The sequence below is a fragment of the Mustela putorius genome, unplaced genomic scaffold (genome assembly GCF_011764305.1).
Source record: "Mustela putorius furo isolate JIRA1106 unplaced genomic scaffold, ASM1176430v1.1 tig00003862_pilon_pilon_pilon, whole genome shotgun sequence".
NCBI classification, from domain to species: domain Eukaryota; kingdom Metazoa; phylum Chordata; class Mammalia; order Carnivora; family Mustelidae; genus Mustela; species Mustela putorius.
The window spans coordinates 2,021,376-2,043,492 of NW_025422014.1; the positions used below are offsets into that span (position 1 = coordinate 2,021,376).

A 22,117-nucleotide genomic window follows, 5' to 3' on the forward strand; every position below is an offset into this window, starting at 1 on the left:
TCCTAACAAGTAAAGCTCGAAAAATGGAATTGGCTGCTCCAAGGTTCTTGAATTTAACTTCTCATCATTACAAATTTGAGAGCTACTTCTGTCAGGAATGCAACAGAAAGGGGGCGCCTGGGTGGCTCAGTCATTAAGCATCTGCCTTTGGCTCAGGTCATGAACCCAGGGTTCTGGGATCCAGCCCTGCATCCATCAGACTCCCTGCTTGGCGGGAAGCCTGCTTCTACCTCTCCCATTTCCCCATTTGCATTCCTTCTCTCACTGTATCTCTCTCTGTCAAGTAAATAAATAAAACATTTTTAAAAAAAGAAAGTTAATGATTATACACGATTCTACTCTCAAATACTATAACTGAGAGGCATGACACTAGTATTCTAGTGAATACTAGATGTACAAAAAAATGGGTAAAATTTATTAAATAGCTAGACATTCCAGAAAATAAATTCCTGTCTCCTTAATAATCATTACTGCAGGCCCAAGAGGGTAATCTGGGCACCAGTTCTTCTACATATTATTTATCCATTAAGCTAGCAATCCCATGAAAGGACCAGAGATGACCCTCCTACTTTCCTGGAAAAATGAGGAGATAGAAAGTTTTAGCACACCCCTTCTAAGTACTGCTGACTGATGAAATAAGTGTAAGGCAATTATTTTTGAGAGTCTGAAATCAATACTGATTTATTTTACCATTGAAATCCCATTACACTCATCTCTCTGGACTGCTCACTGACTTTCTCCCCCTCTCTGGCTTGTCTGTCTATCTTCTCAATGTTTAGTATGTACCCACTTTTTGCGTTTGGTGGCTGCATCACTGTTTAGCTGGACAGCAGCTAAAATCAACCCTGGGTGCCTGACTCCCAAAACAGTATCTACGCATTAGACCAATATTTCCTTGTCTATTTCATTCTGGGGACCTGTTTTGGTGAGGTAGGTTTTTTGGGCTCATATTTACTCACTCGCCAATCTGGGAATAACTCTTCTCATTCATGTTCTTTACCTACCCTACCCCATTTTTTTTTTTGCTCTATTTGTTTATATTCTACATCCAATCATGTACTTTTCTAATCAAAAGCTATTATAAGGCAGTGAGGGAAATCTTAACATCATGACAAAGAACTCATTACATTATCCATTACAGCACTTAACACACTGTGTTTCATTAGTATTCTTTGTTTTTCTCCATTAAACTGTGAACTTCAGGGAAAGAATTGTGGCTTTATCTTCATATCCTAACCACCACATTCAGTGTTTGGCATAGAGTAAGTTTTCAATGTATAACTCAAATGAACAAAATTACCAAAATTCTCACTATCAATATGTTCAAAGTGAGTATATAATAATCTGGACAATATAATTTTACATTTGATCAAGTCAGTTGACCAACATAATATGCCTAGAAAAACCACAATGCCTTTTTTTAAAAAAGAAGGATAAAGCATTGCTCAGTTCTGTTTCACACACTTGCTTAGATATTTTAGTTTGTTTGATCACATTATAAGAGTGAGTTTGTTAAAAATTGGCTAAGTCACACTGAGTTATTTTACTATGAAAAACACAAAGGTTAAGGATTACATAACACTTACGGTTATAAAATACACTTACTTAATTAAGTGTGTAAAATTCAAACTTCTAAATAATCTCAAACTTTGAAAACAAGAGTGTTTATCGGGCACTGTCTGGAGATAAAGTAGGAGTATCAGCAGACTTGAGTGAAGGCTGGAAATGAAAAGGATCGAAAATAATAATGTAGATACAATAAGTAACATAAAGTTATTTTATGCCTTTTTATTTTCATATTTTGTGAGTTTTTAAATAATAGCATTGCATTTTATTGTTACATAAGGAATGTGTGTTTATATGAAAAATTTAAATGTACCACTAAAAAACATAAAAATCACCTGTAGAACTATCAAATAAAAATATACAATTAGGGGTGCCCAGGTGGCTCAGTCAGTTGAGCATCTGCCTTCAGCACAGGTCATGATCTCAAGGTTCTGGGATGGAGCCCTGCATCAGGCTCCCTGCTCAGTGGAGTCTGCTTCTCCCTCTCCATTTGCTCCTCCCCCTGACTTATACTCTTTCTCTGTCTCAAATAAGCAAATAAAAATCTTTTAAAATAAAATAAAAAATAAAAATAATTATAATTAGCAATTTGGTGATGGCTTTCTAGTTTCCTTTTATAGAATAATATGAATAATTATAAAAGTAATGGTATAACTAATTTAATTTAATAGCTGCATTGAGGTGAAGAGCTAAGATGGTGGCATAGTAGGAGGACCCTAGGCTCATCTCATGCCTCAAACATGACTTGATAACTATCCAGTCATTCTAAATACCCCAGAAATCAAGCTGAAGACTGAAAGAATAAATTCCACAATTAAAGGGGGGTGGGAAAGCCACACTGAAGAAGGCAGGAAGTATAGAGATGTGGTTTGGAACTGAAATGGATCACAGGTAATGTGGAGGGGAGGGAGCCATGGTTATGGAGAAAGGCAAGAGAGAGGAACAAATGGGAATGCATAAGGAGAACACTTCCCCAAAGTCATTGACTGGGAAAATGAGAGGGGCTGATTTTCCTGAGTTCTTACAACCAGCATGGCTTAAAGCCTGGAATTTTAAAGGTCAGTGTTCTTGGCTGAGGTAAAACCCTAAAGGTGCTACTAGGTCATAAATCAGGCCTCAACAAGTATAAAAAGACTGAATGGGATTTATTCCCAGGCTGCAAGCATAGTTTAATATTCACAAATCAATCAACATGATATACCACATCAGTGAAAGAAAGGATAAGAAACATATGAACCCCTCAATGGATGCAAAAAGAACATTTCACAAAGTACAACAACCATGTAATGATAAAAACCCTCAACAAAGTAAGTTTAGACAAAACAGACCTCAACATAATAAAGGCCATATATGAAAGACCCACAGCTAATATCATCCTTCATGCAGAAAAAACTGAGAGCTTTTCCTCTACAGTCAGGAACAAGACGGAGATGTCCACTCTCACCACTATTCTTTAACATAACACAGCAATCAGACAACATAAAGAAGTAAAAGGCACCTAAATGGGCAAGGGAGAAGTCACTTTCACTATTTGTAGAAGACATACTACTCTCTATAAAAACCAGAAAGACTCTACCAAAAAACTGCTAGAACTGATACAAGAATTCAGCAATGTCACAGGAAACAAAATCTATGTTATACAGAAATCTATTGCATTTCTATGATAATTAAGGGGTCCATCCATTAAGAAGAATGAACAATTATAAAAATTTATGCCCCCAACTTGGAAGCACCTAAATATATGCATCAATAAATAATAAACATAAAGAGGGGCACCTCAATCATTAATCATCTGCTTTCAGCTCAGGTCATGATCCCAGGGTCCTGGAATGTAGCCCACCATCAGGCTCCCTGCTCAGCAGGGGGCCTACTTCTCCCTCTCCCACTCCCCCTGCTTATGTTTTCTCTCTTGCTGTGCCTCTCCCTCTCAAGTAAATAAAAATCTTTAAAAAATAATGAATAATAATAAATATACAGAAACTCATTGATATTAATACAATAATAGTAGAGGACTTTAACACCCCACTCAATGGACAGATCATCTAAGCAGAAAATCAACAAGGAAACAATGGCTTTAAATGACACAGTGGACCAAATGGATTTAACAGATATATTCAGAACATTCCATCCTAAAACAGCAGAATACCCATTCTTTTCAAGTATGCATGGAACATTCTCCAGAATAGATCACATAACAGCCACACAAAAAAAGCCTCAACAAATTCAAGAAGACTGAAGTTGTACCATACACCTTCTCTACTACAACACTATGAAACTAGAAGTCAATCACAAGAAAAAAAATCCAGAAAGACCACAAATACATGGAGATTAAACAACATGCTACTAAAGAATGAATGACTCAAACAGAACTAAAAGAAGAAATTTTTTAAAACATGGAAATCAATGCAAAAATAAAAGAAAATGGTCCAAACACAATGGTCCAAAACTTTTGGGATACAGTAAAAACAGTCATAAGGAAGTATACAGCATTACAGACCTACCTCAAGAAGCAAGAAAAATCTCAAATACACAACCTAAGGAGGCTAGAAAAAGAGCAACAAAGGTATCCTAAAACCAGCTGAAGGAAGGAAATAATAAAGATTAGAGCAGAAATAAACAACATAGAAACTAAAAGAACAATTTGATCTGTTGATCAAAGAAAACAAGCAGCTGGTTCTCTGAAGAAAAAAATCAATAAAATACATAAGCCTCTAGACAGATGTAACAAGAAAAAAAAGAAAGATTCAAGTAAATCACAAATTAAAGAGAAGAAATAATACCACAGAAACACAATCATAAGAGATTATTATGAAAAACTATATGCCAACAAATTGGACAACCTGGAAAAAATGGATAAACTCCTAGAAACATAAACTACCAAAACTGAAACAGGAAGAAACAGAAAATTTGAACAGACCAACAATCAGCAAAGAAATTGAATCAGTAATCAAAAAAAAAAAAAAAAACCCCAACAAACAAAAAGATGGCTTCACAGGCAAATTCTACCACACATTTCAAGAAGCCATAATACCTATTCTTCTCAAACTATTCCAAAAAATGCAAAAGGAACAAAAACTGCCAAATTCATTCCATGAGGCCAGCATCATCATGATACCAAAACCAAATAAAGACACGACTAAAAAAATGTACAGGCCAATATTCCTGATGAACATGGATGCAAAAATTCTCAACAAAATACTAGCAAGATGAATTCAACAGTACATTAAAAAGATCATTCACCACAATCAAATAAGACTTATTCGTGGATTGTAGGTAGATTCAATATTTGCAAATCAATCAACATGATATATCACATCACTAAAAGAAAGGAGAAGAACCATATGATCATATGATCATCAACAGATAGGAAAAAAGCATTTGACAAAGTACAACATCCATTCCTGATACAAACCCTCAACAAAGTAGGTTTAGAGGGAACTTACTTCAGTATAATAAAGGCCATATATGAAAAACCCACAGCTAGTATCATCCTCAATGGGGAAAAACTGAGAGCCTTTCACTAAGGTCAGGAACCAGATAAGGATATCCACTCTCACCACTTTTATTCAACAAAGTACTGGAAGTCCTAGTCACAGCTATCAGACAATAAGAAATAAAAGGCATCTAAATCAGTAAGAAAGAAGAAAACTTGCACTATTTGCAGATGACATGATACTATATATAGGAAACCTGGAAGACTCTACCAAAAACCTGCTAGAACTGATACACAAATTCAGTAAATTTGCAGAATATGAAATCAATGTACAGAAATCTATTGCATTTCTATACACCAATAATGAAGCTGCAGAACAAGAAATTAAGAAAACAATCCCATGTACAACTGCACCCAAAATAACAAGATACCTAGGAATAAACATAACCAAAGAGATGAAAGAGGTAAAACATTGATAAAAGAAATTGATGACAATAAAAAGAATGCTCATGAACTGGAAGAACCATTATTGTTAAAATGTCCATACTACCCAAAGCAATCTACAGATCTAATGCAATCCCTATCAAAATAACAAGAGAATTTTTCACAGAGCTAGAGCAAATCATCCTAATATTTGTATGTAACCAAAAAAGACCCCGAAGAGCCAAAGCAATCTTGACATGGGGTGGGGCGACAAAGCTGGATGTATCAAGCTCCCAGATTTCAAACTATACTACAAAGCTTATAGTATTCAAAACAGTATGACACTGGCACAAAAACAGATACATGGATCAATGAAGTAAAATAGAGAACCCAAGAAAAGACCCACTTATGGTCAAAATTCAATGACAAAAGAGGCAAGAATTTACAGTAGGGAAAAGACCATCTCTTTTCAATAAATGGTGTTGAGAAAACCAGACAACAACAGGCAAAAGAATGAAAGTAGACCACTTTTTACACCATATACAAATATAAACAAAATAGATTAAAGAACTTGAAACCATAAACTCCTAAAATAAAATACAGGCAGTAAACTCTTGGACATTAGTCTTGGCATTATTTTTCTGGATCTATCTCTTCAGGCAAAGTGAAAAAAAAAGCAAAAATAAACAACTGGTACTAGATCAAACTAAAAAGTTTTGGCATGGCAAAAGAAGCCATCAATAGAACAAAGGCAATCTGCTAAATGGGAAAAGATACCTGCCAATGACATATCTGATAATGGGTTGATATACAAAATCTATAAAGAATTCATACAAACCAAGACTCCTGGGTGGTGCAGTTGGTTAAGTGTCTAATTCTTGGTTTCAGCTCAACTTATGATCTCAAGGTCATGAGATTGAGCCCTGCATCAGGCTCTGCACTCAGTGGGGAGTCTGCTTGAGATATTTTCTTTCCCTTTCTCTCTGAAATAAATAAATCTTTAAAAGGTAAGAATTCATACAACTCAGTGGCAAAAAACAATCATATTAAAAAAATATATACCAAGGGGAAAACAGTTTCCTCAAAAAATTAAACATAGAAATATCATATGAGCCACCAATTCCACTTCTGGGTATTTATCCAAAGAAAACAAAAACACTAATTCAAAAAGATGTATGTGTCTCTATGTTTATTGAAGCATTATTTATGGTAGCCATGATATGGAAGCAATCTAATGTTCATCAATAGATAAATGGACAAAGAAGATGTAGTGTATATATACACAACAGACTATTATTCAGCCATAAATAAGAGTGAAGTCTTGCCATTTGTGACAACATGGACAGACCTAAAGAGTATTATGCTAAGTAAACTAAGACAGAGAAAGACAATTACCATATAATTTCACTTACATAGAGTATTATGCTAAGTAAACTAAAACAGAGAAAGACAATTACCATATAATTTCACTTACATATATTATTTTTTTTAAAGATTTTATTTATTTATTTGACAGAGAGAAATCACAAGTACACTGAGAGGCAGGCAGAGAGAGAGAGAGAGGAGGAAGCAGGCTCCCCGCTGAGCAGAGAGCCCGATGCGGGACTCAATCCCAGGACCCTGAGATCATGACCTGAGCCGAAGGCAGCGGCTTAACCCACTGAGCCACCCAGGCGCCCTTACATATATTATTTTTTTAAAAAAAAGAAACAGAAACAGACTCATAAATACAGAGAACAAATTGGTGGTTGCCAAAGGGGAAGGATTGGGAGGGATGAGTAAAATAGGTGAAGATTAAGAGGTACAAACTTCCAGCACAAAATAAGTAACTGGGATGTAAAGTACAGCATAGGGAATATAGCCAATAACATTGTAATAACTATGTATGGTAACAGATGGTAACTAGATTTGTCATGTTGATCATTTCATAATGTATAAAAATATCTAATCACTACATTGTGTACCTGAAACTTATATTGTATGTCAACTATACCTTAATTTTTAGAATACTATAAAAAACTAAAGAATATTTCTAGGTGGGGGGAGGAAGAGAGGAAGAGGGAGAAAGACAATCTTAAGCAGGCTCCCCATCCAATGCAGAGAGCCCAATGCAGGGCTTGATCTCACAACCCCAAAATCAGGGCCAAAGCTGAACTCAAAAGTCGGATGCTCAACTGACTGAGCCACTTAGGTGCCCCAAACCAAAAGAATATTGATATCTTGTCCAATTGCAAACTCTATTTTTCTCATCTATGTTTATATTCAAGCATAGATGTAAAGTTTGACATATTCCATTCAGTCTATAAACTTTGTACCAAAGAAAATGAAAAGATCTTATCTGCTAAGTGTACATACATCTTGTACACAATACTGCTTTAAAAAAAAGGAACAAAAAAAAAGGAACATGATTTCTTACCTGGGCTATTGAAGCTTTCATAATGATGTTTTGTCCACTTTTAAGTTCTCTCAAAATACATAAAAGCACCTAATGAGACTTTTTTACTGTACTGAAATGGAAGGAATACTCTCCATAAAACATGTGCCTTACATGATGCTTATTATTGTTACTGGCCATAGAAAATGTGTTAAAAATGTTGGCCTGCTGTAAACTTGCTTTCAAAATGTGGGACAAGGAAAATGTCCTTTAATTTACTGAGGATGAGAATGTTGAAAGGATTACAGAGAAACAGAGATGTATATGCTGTCTCTCTAAAACTGCTTGGTAATCTTTGAATTCAGAGGCCATATGGAGACTTGAAAAGAACTAACTGCGTCCAAGCTGCCTGATGTTATGTGTAGGCTACAACAAACTCATACAGGAAAAAAAAAAAAAAGACTGAGTTTTTGGAAATAAGACTACTTCAGAACAACAACAAAAACTCACCAGAAAGGCACTCAAGTTCAACAGGACTCTCATTTCTTTACTAAAATTTTAACTTACTTGGAATCTAACTTCAATTTTGTAAGTTGAGGGACGCCTGGGTGGCTCAGTTGGTTAAGCAGCTGCCTTCGGCTCAGGTCATGATCCCAGGGTCCCGGGATCAAGTCCCACATCAGGCTCCTTGCTCGGCAGAGAGCCTGCTTCTCCCTCTGCCTCTGCCTGCCTATCTGTCTGCCTGTGCTCGCTCTCTCTCTCTCCCTCTGTCTCTGACAAATAAATAAAATCTTTAAAAAAAAAAAAATTTGTAAGTTGAAATTACCTCTGTGCTTGAAAACCTTTTTCCCTGAGGGGGTTAAAAAAAGGTTTAATTTATGATGACATCTAATGTGCTTTGGAATGTTAAAAAATGGTGAACATATTAGTTATGGACAGCCCATAGGATGAATGTATAGATGTAAAGGGCCTAACTGACTGACAAATAGCTGGTCTACCAAGACCAGCCTCTAGTACTAAGTGAATAGACATTTCTGGAGAACTGAAAACTAACTCCTACATATGTAAAAACCTGCTATTGCTAGTAAGTACTGCTGAGGAATATTACATTTTCAAACACTTTTTTTTGAAAGGTCGTTTAGGTTTATGGCACCACACTGGACTGACACCAAGAATCAGTCTAATGTGGGCTCAATAAGAGATGCATATCAAAGTGAATATTATGTTAGACTATATGCAGTTTTACCACTACATAAAAGAAAACAAGGATGTCCTAATGGCTGCAGGCAGTTCAGAGAAATATTACTGGAAAAGAAACATAAAGAGTAAAAATATCCTACTGTACCATGGAGTCAAAAAAAAAACATTTTGTTGTTATTTTTCACTAAATATGGGCTACAGATATGTCTAAATCATCATATATATTGTATTTACATTCTCCTTTTTAAAAGTCTTACGTTTATATATACTAAGAATATACATTAAAATTATAAAATTTAAATATTCAAGAACTAAATTGCTGTAACAGGATAGAAATGTACGAAGTACTTAGTCCTACTATTCATACTAATTGTTTAACTGTTAACTAGTCCTACTGTTTTGTTTAAATAATAGCATGTAACAGAAAAATAATACAGAAAAACACAGTTTTAAGTAAACATTTATTTTCATATTTTTATTTAAAGTATTAACACTTCTGCACAATTACTTATTACATATTATAGGTCTTTTCATCTAGTATAGCTGTGTCCTTTGTTGGCACTCTAAAGGTTGGTCACCCCAACAGTATAGTACCATTTGAATGGGGGAACAAAATATAAAAAAGGTGGTATTTGTAAATTACATAAACAAGATACTGGTAAACTGTGGTGCCTTCTATGAAAGATAAATTAGTGGGTGGAATAAGCCAGAGGGGGTTTCTTTTTCTTATTTTCTAAATGTATTTTTTAGAACTTTGTACCTTGTACATGTACTACCTAGTCCAAAGGGAGAAAATCATTATTAGTCTTACACAGTAATTGCTCAAAGTGAGCTGAGAAAGGTGTTTGCAGGAAGGTTCAGGGTTCAGGGTTCCCAATGGAAACAATGTGTTAAAGAACACGTGGTTCTTGGGGCTGCTGCCCAAAATTGAAGATGGCTGCCTGGTGGATGACTGATTCAGATAAGCCTGATGAGGTAAGCTGGTGCCCAAAACTGAAGGGTCTGCTAACCCCCTGAAATCAGTACAAATTTGTTTTGTGAAGGAAGCCATTAGAAGGTTTTAAAGAAAGGAATGTAATTATGTGATTTACGACTAAGAGATCCCTTTGGTTGTGTGAAGAATGTAGGCTAGCCCTATTACGAGGACCTATTTCTATAGTCTTGCATGAGTATGGCTGTTGGTTTGGACTGTTCACGTGGTAGCACTGAATGAGGATGTGGAGGAACAGACTGACATGGAGCGACTTTGGGAGGTGGCTCTGATTAGACCTGCTATAGAATAAGTGTGGATTGCGGGGAGGGGGTCTGCATAACATGGATAACTGCTGTTTCTGGTCTGGGTAGCTCAGAGAGCTTCTTCCTGGGATGGAGAACACTAGGGCATTGGTGGATTGTGGAGGAATAAGAAAGAATACTTTAAGAGACACTTTAAGCCAGAGATGCTTAACTGATGTACGTTTGTTGTTGTTGTTGTTGTTCACTCGGGTTATTGTGTGGAGACTGGGGAGAGGAGGGCATCTGTGAGGCAAAGTGACAGCCCTTGGAGGGCCTCAGCAGGGACAGAAAGGAAACTACTCAGGGCCAAGGGACAAGGCTGGAGAGGCTCTAGCAGAGAATCTTGCAGGCCCACAAAGGCTTTAAGCTTTTCATCAGTATGAAATGGGAGGCGATAGCAGGGCTTCGAGTATAATGAGAGCTTACCAAAGGCCTGCTGTGTGGAGAGCAGGCTATACGGTAGAGTTGCCAGATTATTGAAGAAAAATACAGAACGCCAAGTTAAACTTAAATGTGAGATCAACCACAAATAATTTTGTAGATAAGTATAGCCCATGTAATACTAGAGATAGACTTTAGGAAAAATGTATTCGTCGTGGATCTGACAAATTTAACTGGGTGCCCCCCCCCCCCCGCAACCCTATCACAGGGGCAGGTGGAGGGAGCCCCTGCGGGCATTGCAGGGAAATGGAAAAGGCCAGAGTAGCAGCAGCGATGGTGTGAGGAGGGGTCCCAGAAAAGACAAAGGTGACCCATTTGGTACATTTTCCCGGAGAACTACTCTAGAAAAATGAGCTTCTTGGCTCTTCCAAGTGTTGGCCGAGAGTTCCTCAGGGAAGACTCACCTGTCCATTCCAATCCTCCTGAGCCCGCGCTCCACTGATAGCCCTGCTACCCTCAAACTCCACCCCGTTGAGTAGCAGCTTCAAAGTAGCAGCCTGCTGGCCCGGCGCTGTAACCCCGCCTTCCACACCCTGCAGGGGTGGAGCCTGAGCGAGGAGCCCGAGAGAAGCCCTCTCTCCCCGGATGACGAGGGGCAGGATAACATGGAGTCCGGCAAGATGGCGCCTCCTAAGAACGCTCCGAGAGATGCCTTGGTAAGTGCGAAGGATGAGAGGCAGGGCAGGAAGCTAGGCGCGGCTAGGGTCTGGCGGAGGGCTTCAGGACGGGCTCACGTGCCCGCTTCAGCCCAATCGGGGCGACCAGAAGGAGTGGGATACGGGGGTGCCCTAGACCCCGGGGCACTTCTCCCGCAACCCCGGCAGACCCGCTTAGGGGGTGGCTTAAGGCCCGCGGGAGTGTTTAGTCCAGCCACCCTGCTTTGTCTCCTGGGCCTTGGGCCCCAAACGCTTTGTCGTCTCGCCAGGTCTGAGAGCCCTGACTCTCGCGCCTAGTATTCTGCTGCGAGCTTCCCCCATCGCTGCATCGGAATATGACAACCAGCTGTAGCCTCCCCTCTCTTTTCTTGGGGAAAGCCAACCCGGGCCTTTTTGTTCTCTCTGCCCCCGCCCCACCCCACCCTACCCCCCCCCCGCCAAAAAATAAAGTTTTCAGCAGAGGTTAGTTAGGACGGCTTTTGGTGTGACCCTGACACTGGAGAGGAAAAGTATATGAGTAAAAGTCTGGAGCCCAGAGAAGGGAGAACTTTTATCATAAATACTACCTTTGGTCCAGTCTTGATTTCCAGTACCTAGATTATGCATCTGGCGTTTTTATTCGAATCCACAGGTGATGGCACAAATCCTGAAGGATATGGGAATTACGGAGTATGAACCAAGGGTTATAAATCAAATGTTGGAATTTGCTTTCCGTAAGTTAACAAAACAAAAATTTGCCTAACTTGTGAATTTGAAAACACTGTTTTATCTTAAGAACATTTTCAACTAAATTGCTTGAACAGTATCACAGAATGCAGCCTAAAGCAGTAAGAGAGCTCAAGCTAAGGGGACAGTGTTATTTATACCATGCTGTTTAAAATTGGCCATGTAGATAGGACAATTAGATACTAGAAGCAAAATTCATAAACTTTCTAGAAGTCAGTAGAACCTCCCGTTAAGAAAAGTGACCTTAAATATTAAGCTGTTTTAATGCTTCATTGTGTTTTGTTCTTAAAGGATATGTGACTACAATTCTGGATGATGCAAAAATTTATTCAAGCCATGCTAAGAAACCTAATGTTGATGCAGATGATGTGAGACTGGCAATCCAGTGTCGGGCTGATCAATCTTTTACTTCTCCTCCTCCAAGAGATGTGAGCAAACTTATTTGAAGTTCATTTTACATAAAATTTCTTAAATTGTAGTTCTAATAAGGACTTTTTTTTTAGTTTTTACTCGATATTGCAAGGCAGAAAAATCAAACCCCTTTACCACTGATTAAGCCATATGCAGGACCCAGACTGCCACCTGACAGGTACTGCTTAACAGCTCCAAACTACAGGCTGAAGTCCTTAATTAAAAAGGTAAGAATTTCTGGTCAGCTTAGTTTTTTTAAAAGGTTATATGTGTTAGGGGAATTTGTAAAATGCATAGTCCTGTAGATGGATTAGTGGGTTAAAGACTCAGATGATTTACTAGGATTTTTTACATGTATAGCCTTGAAAATACCATGTCTGCAATTAGCTACTTTGTTAAAATACAAGGTGCAAGATTTTTAGAGCGAAAAGGAACTTTAGTGTTCATCTAACTCAACAATTAATTTTCCCATCAGGGAACTAATCCTCAATTCACCTATGGAATTAGTGGCAAATCTGGGACTGATTCCCAGGTCTCATTAACTCCCAGTATTTATGTTGTGTGCCTGTTAGGAGTAACATTGTAATGTTACATTACAAAGAAAAATATTAATAAAAAAGTGCTTCATTGATTGAAAAAGGCTAAGAGCTGCAAGCAAGCATTTATTCACACTGTACATCAGACCCAAGAAACCCATCATAACCTCTTGGCACCTGTCATTAGGAACTGCACAATCTTACTTAACTCCCAGTATTTATATATTTTTCAGTTGTTTGTGTCACCTGGTAACAGAGTAAATGGTATACCATGAGGAATTGGACTCGCTTTCTGAAATATGACCTAAGGCTCTCCCACCAATGAAAAGGTTTTCCCAAAATTCAGCTAGCTGCCTTTGTTGTCTGACATTCTGCCCTAAGAGAGTATCTTTCTTTTTAGGTTAAGATATTAACTAGTTAAGATTAAAAATCATGAAGGAGATTAGCTATCATCCCCAAGTAAGACTCTACCCTAAACCTAAATACTATAAAAAATTTTATGTTTGTGTGCTCATATCCATGTTTCTGTAGAAATATAGATGTTTGTGAAGACCCTAGTTTAAATGTTGGATTTAGAACACTAATGGAACAAAAACAGGACATTCTTGCCAAGGGTTATCCATTAATAACTCACATCAACAATCTTAACTTCATTCCTGTTAAGTTTAGGGGTCAGATCTAAACATTAAAAGTAGTTTTTTAAATCCCCTAGGGACCTAACCAGGGAAGACTAGTACCGCGGTTAAGTGTTGGTGCTGTTAGTAGCAGACCTTCCACTCCTACTGTAGGTAAGTGAGAGAAGGAAATGCCTTTTCTGCCTGGTGAAGTGCTTCAGCACTTGATTTTGAATTATAATCCAAGTCAAAAGCTGAGTCAGAAATTCCCAAAAGTGTGTTGACATTGATCCATTTACTCGTCCTCTAGTAAAACTATAAATATGTATTTTTATTAGAAAGCCACAAGGAGTATCTTATCCCAAATGAGTACAGAATTAGACATTACCCAGCATTGTTGTTGGTATAAACTAGGTACCAAAAACCGTTTAAGCTGTGTTTTTTTCTGCCTTCTATACAAATCGTTTCCAAACACTCATGGCAATAGCCTGCTTGTTTTGAGAAATTAATTTGAGTAAGCTGGCAAGAGAATGCAACCAAAAAAAAGTTTAAAATGTACAAAAAGCTTAAGTATTTCAAAGAAAAATATCAGTTTTTAATACTAATTTTTTCAAAAGATTATCAACTATATTGCCCCTTCAAGCTGTCTCCTGTGCCCTTTGTGACAGGTCTCCATCATTCTTTTGAGTATTTCTTGTTTCCTGGCACAAGATGCTCTAAGCTCCCCTTAATTTTCTTTACCCCAACCCTATCAGCCACTTCTCCTAAGAGCCTTGGTTCCTTTTAATGGAGAATGGTATTTAGAAACCATTATGGGGTTTTTTTAAATGTTATTGTTCAGGGAATAAGGAAAACAAAATGGATTTAGATTTCCTGACTTTTTTTGGTCCTATATTCCTGCCAGATTTCTTTCATAATCAAAGTATTTTCAGAAAGAATCCTTCTCTTTGACCTGTTTTGTTTTGTTTGGGGTTATTTTTTTTTTTTTTTTTGGCTCTTTTGGCTTACAACTTGAGTCCTACAGATGTCATATAGCTCTAATGTAAGCAGCATTTGATTTTTTGCAGTGTGTAGAAAATCTCTTCATATTCTCATGTCAACATTCTAAAACCAACCTGGTATATAGTATTAGTTGTACACTTATAATTTACCCGCATGTTATCTTTGTGGACAAAAATTTGCATATATAATCTGTGTGACTTTTTGGTCATATACTGTTTATCTGCAGATTCATACTACTTCATCAAATACTTTTTTTTTTAAACTCTAGGCTGTGGTAAACCATTACACATGTTGACAAGTAAACCAATTTTAGTTGTCAGTTGTGATTTTTATCCCAGTTAGACATTTACTATGCATATTTGAGATTTTTTTAAATCTATAATGAGGGAGCTGCAGAAATCTAGCATTAAAAATACTAGTTTTAAACTTTAAAAAATGAATTTTATAAAGCATTCGAGATCTGAGCATCTGCTGTGTTCAATTTTAAAGATGAAAGTCCATACTTACTTAATGTTAACAAATCCTTGTGATAAACCAAGAAATCATCTACCTATTGTGAATTCCTTGACAAAATATAGAGTATTGTTTCACTAACCTTGATGTAATTCTTTGAACTGACCCTTAATGCGTCAGAAAACGTGCCTAGGAATGAAGATATGTTAGAGTAAGGCCTTCACCTACTGAGCTGCGGAGAGAAAGCACTAAAGCCAGATTCCTGGGTACCTGTGAGCTTTCTTCCCCCATTTAGGTTTTCTCTTTGTCCCTAGGAAGGATAGTTGTACTTTTTTTCGGCAGCTCTTCCCTGGGTAGACTGCTGGTTCCAGGGGAAAGGGATGTATGGAAAGCCTGTATCCCCAAAGGAAAAACTAGGAACAGACATGTTTCCATAAATGCATTTTTTAAGAGAGCTATGATGTCTGTGTATGTCTTTGAGTCTTGCAGAATTCATTCATTAAGCAAAAATTTGTTGTGTGCCTATTAGGAGTTAAGGAACAAAAACCATAAGCTCTGTGGATAAAAAAGTGTCAGCCAAGGCTTGTAATTTAGTGAACAGGGTAAGATACTGATAAAGGCTTCTATGACAAGGGAATTACAGAGGCAGGCAATGACTTCTGAGCAAATCAAGAGTATTATATAAAATAGGGTGGTATCTGAGTTGTACCTGGAATAATGGGTAGAATTAAGATGGGGGAGTGGACTAAATTATCTCCAACATCCCTTTTTGCTTAAAAAAATACTTGATACCCACATGGGTACCACAAGTGGGTATATTTGATAGCTTTTTGTTAGATATATGTTGATTTAGCTTCACAAGCCTAGTAGACATCTTCTAATTCTCATAAAAGACAGAGATTAAAAGTGCCATTTAACATAATAAATACCAAACTTGGGTCTTTATTCTGCCAGCTTAGACACTTAATTTCACAACTTCATACAGCTAAAATTCAGTGTCAGATGCTGTTTTAAGAGCTTTACAGAAATTATTTTAATTATTTAATTTTCACAACAATCCAAGTAACTGTTATCCCATTTGACAGGTGAGAAAACTTAAGTACTAAAAGATTAAGTAACTTTCCCAAAGATATCCAGCTAGTAGGTGATAAAGCCCAGATTCAAACTCAAGTAGGTAGGCTCCAGAGCCTACATTCTTTACCACTATGCTATCCTGAACTTTTAGCATCTAATTTATTGAGCTTGTACTTTGCTTATTTTGGATTTTTTTTCTCACCTTTCATCAGTTCCCTGTACTTTGAAGGTAGTTTCTAATAAGCTAAGGAGTGCAGAATATAAACCCATATAACGGAAGTCATGTAACTAACATGGTCTGTTAATTACAACCACAGCAACCCCGCAAACAGCGTCTGTCCCAAATAAAGCCGTACCTCCAGTGTCAGTGACAAGCCAAAGATATACAGTGCAGATTCCACCCTCTCAGTCCACACCTGTCAAATCAGGTAACATGATGGGCATGCATGGGGGGATTTGAAAGTGGTTCTTTTCTAAGTGTTTTTTTATTTTAAAATTTGAGAGTAACTTGTGACTCTAGAACAGTTTGTATTCCTACAGCAAGAGTTGTTTTAATTGCATCCCAGAAGATGGCAGTCATGTTCCACATCAGGGTTCTTCAAAAGGGTCAATGAGCCCACTACTAAAATTGTATGAAATTTTACATATATATAATGTTTTGGGAGGGGAACAGTATTCAGTATGACCATCAGATTCTCAAAGAACACTGAATTAAAATAAGCTGGGGTCCACAAATATAAGACATCTGCAGGGAAAAGCACTTAAGGTTAAAGCTCAAGAAAATAATATAGTGTACACCAGACAAAAATTATACCTTTACTCACTTCATGGAAGGAATAAAGTTGGAGTAATATATAAGTAGAACTGTTACTAGTAGTTTTTACTGCATGTATTTCATTTTCTATCTTATAACACCTAACTATACATAGTAAACGACTTACATAAAATATTGGCATATTAAGGGAAATGTGATAACTGACCCTGAATATGTGTGCCTTTAGTATGTTCCATGGTGAGTCCCAGGCACTGCTTCTCATGGCTAAGTACTAACTAAAATTTTAGGTAGTTAAAAAAAAACTTCTTAATGTGTCTAGATACTAGTTTAAGTACTTTCAAGTACTAAAAAAACTTTATTCAACTTTTAATGCAGCATAAATACCCAAGTTTCTATGATGTGGTTGCAATTCATGCTATTAAAATTGTTTATCAGAATTATAGTTAGCCTTGTTGACTACTAATTACCATATTTCTGATTTTGGGTGATTCAGTTTGAGAGTGTTTTCTCCTGTTTACAGTTCCTGCAACAACTGCAGTTCAGAATGTTCTGATTAATCCTTCAATAATTGGGCCCAAAAATATTCTTATTACCAACATGGTTTCATCACAGAACATGCCCAATGAATCAAACCCATTGAAGAGAAAACATGAAGATGATGATGATAATGATACTATGTAGAGAGTACAATCAAGATATATTTCAGAAGTGTAATTGGTTTGGAGCCCACTGTACTAAACTAGAGTATTCTCTACCTTCTCAAGTTTTATCTTAGAAAACTTAAATGTAGATTTATTTTTCCTATTAGCTTAAACTGTTAATTTTTTTAAATTGTTAGATATCTTAGGTAACCATACCAGTGTTTTCTCATTAGGACTCAAGTAAAAAAAAATTGTTTCTTAGTATTTTGATTAATGTTTGATTGTTTTCAGTTTCTACAGCCTGATCAGTGGACTAGTCTTTTAACAGCATAATTTCTAATACACATTTAAATACTACTTTCTCTTATAGGGTAAAATAGTCATAATTTTTGTTTTCACCAACTTTTTTGACTGAAATTTTTTTTTTTTTGGAAAGGATGGATTTTGAAGGGGTTTTATATTCATTTGGAGTATTTGTTTCTTGGTGTTCCCTAACCTCCCATGTCCTCAACCCCATTTCTAGATCCCATTCATTTTCTGTACCACCTCTTCCCCAGAGGCTTAAGTTTCTCCCAATACTCTCAGAAGGCTAAAACTGGAGTTTTAAAAGTGTAATTTCAGATGGTAGTTATACAGCTCAGTGTCATTTTCCTATTTTTAAAACCTGCTTTACATGCCTTTACTGTTTTTCTCTTTATACCAGAGGAGTTGAGTTTTATCCATTGCCTTTTATGCTGAGCTTTACTCTGCCTTTAACACGTAGTTTGGGGTCAGTTACAGTTTATCTTATATTCCAAGTCTGTAATTCTATTTCATGTTTCTAAAGTTAACATTTCTGAATTTAGCAAAGATGATGCTATAGCTTAAAATCTGCCTTGATAAGTATAATTACACTGGACCTAGGCAAAAACCACTGAAGAGCAAGTTTTTTTCTTCCTTTCTACCACATACATATATGCTACGATCACTACTACTTGAACCCTTCTATTGGTATAATTCATTTTTCTAGCTTGTTGCTGAGGATATCATATATGAGATGGGAGCAGATCTGAAAGTTCTATAATGGTTTTCCTTCCTCTAGAAGGCCAACAACAAAAACAAGTCAATGTAATGTGACCTGCACTTAGGTGTGCTATGCGTAGGCTTCCCAGTAATGTTGCTAAATACCTTTCCCTATTTTCCATGTGTACACATATAAACATCTTAGTGGGAAAGACTACAAAGCTTTCAAAAATATAAACAGGGTTCTTGGTTTTTTTTTGTTTTTTTTAAAGATTTTATTTATTTATTTGACAGAGAGAAATTACAAGTACACTGAGAGGCAGGCAGAGAGAGAGAGAGAGAAGGAAGCAGGCTCCCTGCTGAGCAGAGAGCCCGATGCGGGACTCGATCCCAGGACCCTGAGATCATGACCTGAGCCGAAGGCAGCGGCTTAACACACTGAGCCACCCAGGCGCCCCAAACAGGGTTCTTGTTTTTAAGTAAGTTTGACATTCAATATAGGAAATTACTTTTGCAGAATTTTCTAAAAAAATTTTCATATCATATCGCAATTTAGAACTTACAGCCAAGGATCCTCAAAACTTAAAACACCAAGAATGTTTCAAACTGGAATGGTGCTTGACACACTGAAAGAGTCCAGTGACAGAAAACACATGTCATATCACAGTTTGAGTTTTTTTGGATAGTAGGAAAAAGGTGTTATCAAACTTACAAAAACAGATCTTATCATCATAGGAGAAAAATATTCATTATATAGCATAGAGTATCATTACTTGAATGTTCTCAGGGAAGCAGCATGTCAAAAAGCCTAGGTTCTACTCCTGGCTCCATCATTTACCAACTGTGTGACCTTACTTCACCTCTGAGCCTCGTTCTCAATAATAGGGAAACAACACTGACCTTGCCTACCTCACAGGGATGTTGTGAGGTTTTAATTGGTATATGTGAAAATTCCCTTCAGAACTGTAAAGTGGTTTGTAACTCGAAGAAATTGTTAATGTATTTGTTCCGAGATTATTAATAAAAAGTTGAACTTACCATTTATCTTTCATTTTTGATTTAAGGGATTCAAGGAAAATGAGTAAGATCCAGTAACTTGAAGGTCCCAAAAGCAATTAAGATTTAATGGGTGACTTAAATTGTAAATCAGGGAATTGCCTGCCTTTATTTGGAAGCAGCATGTGACTCACAATAAAGCGAAGTAAAATGAGTATGGGTTAAATCTGTTAAAAACATACATGCTGTCTTTGGTAAGAATCTATACACGTAACTGAGGCACTTGCTAGGTCAGCCAGTCTTCAAACGAAGACTGCTTTATCTTGCAGAACTCACTTCCCTAATTATGTCTACCTAAAATAGCTTCTAGAATGACTCAAGGCCATTCTTGTCCTCTAGCTTTCAGGTGGAATTTTTTTAAAGAGGTCCTGATAGTAAATGTGTGAAGGACATTGTGGTCCCATGTTCTTACTTTTACAAGTAGGAAACAAGTGTCTTTTATCTGATTATGAATATAGGAATACAGCCAGTATGTTGGGAAAAGAGAAAACATAATGGACACTGATTCTAAGGAGTCCAGAGTGAAGGGAAGTACTCAAGAGTTAGGAAAGACAACACTAATTAGAACAGCAGGTACAAAGCAGTGTATAATATACTGCCATATATATTTTTAAATTCATTATGTATATGCATACATGGAAATGTTTTTATATGCATTATGGAGCCCTAGACTGAGGGAAACCAGTCTTATAGTACCTGTTTCTAAAGAGGGAAACTGGTGCTAGGGGAGTGAGGTAGGAGAACGGTGTCTTCTCATTTTATACCCCTTTCTGACATTTGTATCATGTGCTAGAGGGAAGTTTTGGACATAAAAAGGAAAACAAGGGAAATAGGGAACACTGAGCTTAACAGACTGAATTAGTCATGACACAAAGACTGCAATTTCTCTGTACAGTCATACACATCTATTAGCTGGAGGTTAAAACTGAATCTGCTACACTTATGCCTGCCTAAGTCTCTGCAGTATTTTATCAATAATTCTTAATTCTGTATTAAATCAGGAAGCACATCCTTTTACTATTCTAGTTCACGTACTCACAAGTTGTTATATGTTATCTTTGTCAACTAGGTTGTGAAGGTTGTAAATTCCTTCAGACATAAAAGCTTTCTTAGATTTCCTAGGCGTATCACAGGTATTCAAATGTTGTGTTTCCCCATTTGTTTTCTCAATTAATAACCCAAATAAATGGGGAATGATCCTAGAAGCAGAGTCTACGAGAAAGTATTAAAAGGTACAATCAGAGATGGATGAATGACTTGGCAGGTTTATGGTATTTATACAATTCTTTTAATCCCTTTGTACATATGAAGTAATAAAATATTGGGGGAAAGCTAACCGGTAGGGGAAGAAAGTTGATCATTAGTATGCTCTAGTTCTAGCCAGGCTGCAACATTAATTTGCCAGACCTATGGGTAGCACCTCTTGGCCTTCTCTAAAAAGAACAGACTAGAATTCCTGCTTCTCATACCAGGGTATAGTGTACCATTAGGGGTATGCAGAAACAGGGTACATTTTTAAATTATCTATAATTATGGGGATAGTATTAATGAATTTTTTTAAAAAAAAATTCAAGCCTTCAGAATGGTTTTGTTTAAAGCAACCACCAGAAATTTCTTCTGCTCTTCTTTCTGGAGTTAATCAAATAATCCTAGGCTAGAAGTATCATTTTTGTGGGAGTGAGGCACAATGAAAAAGCAACCTGGAATCAGACACACTTGGACTACTTGAATCCCTGCTGTGGCCTTCGTAGCTCTGTGAGCCTCCAAGAATTTATTTCTCTTCATAAAGGTGAAATACACATCTAATGTAAAATGTCCAGCAGAGAAATTCTGATTAAACGTGGCCTTTTGAAATCCCATGTTTACCTTTGCTCACTCCCAAAACGCCATTAAAATGGCAGGGAAGAGGAAAAGAAGGGAAAGTTACAAGGACAATAAATCAATCAGAAGGACATCAGAATCACTTCACAGGAGGTAAAAGGAATCCCCTACAGAGTTACCCCAAAGCAGTTTCTTCCGAAAGAGGACATCCCAGAACAACTCTACAGCAAACCTGGAAGGCAGTAAGGGAAAACTGGAGTGAAGCATGAGGACTCCAGGAGGGGATTATCTCTAATAAAGATGAACAGATTTATCTCAGCAGTTTGAACACACTGGGAACAAATCAGTGTTAAGTACATAGGAAAAAAAAAAAAACATTCAAAACTAACTCCAAAGAAAATTTAAAAAGGTACATAATGGAATCATAGCATACAACATAGCTCAGCTGTGAAGAGTATTCATAATCCCAATACAGACTACTCACCTAATCTTTAACAGAACTATACTGGGGCAAAATGAAGAAGGGGAGTATATGTGGAACAGAGGACAGAGAGAGCTCAATCTTTCCATGTAGGAAACTGATATATAGCTTTTTATAAACATCAAGAAATTGAAAGTGTTAAGTATGTGACTTAGAA

At 36.9% G+C, this 22,117-nt stretch overlaps 1 protein-coding gene across 3 annotated transcripts; it reads left to right on the plus strand.

Moving 5' to 3' along the window:
* Window positions 1–11,249: 11,249 nt before the first annotated feature.
* On the plus strand, window positions 11,250–18,947 carry TAF9B (TATA-box binding protein associated factor 9b). Of its 3 annotated transcripts, XM_004777097.3 has the most exons (7): window positions 11,250–11,368; window positions 12,000–12,081; window positions 12,386–12,522; window positions 12,598–12,732; window positions 13,754–13,829; window positions 16,502–16,612; window positions 17,480–18,947. In XM_004777097.3, the coding sequence occupies exons 1-7, from the start codon at window positions 11,318–11,320 to the stop codon at window positions 17,638–17,640; spliced, it is 753 nt and encodes a 250-aa protein (XP_004777154.1). In that variant the 5' UTR covers window positions 11,250–11,317; the 3' UTR covers window positions 17,641–18,947. The 3 variants fall into 3 exon arrangements, with proteins under 3 accessions (XP_004777154.1, XP_004777155.1, XP_004777156.1); XM_004777098.3 differs by lacking the exon at window positions 16,502–16,612; XM_004777099.3 differs by lacking the exon at window positions 12,598–12,732.
* The last annotated feature ends 3,170 nt before the right edge of the window (window positions 18,948–22,117 follow it).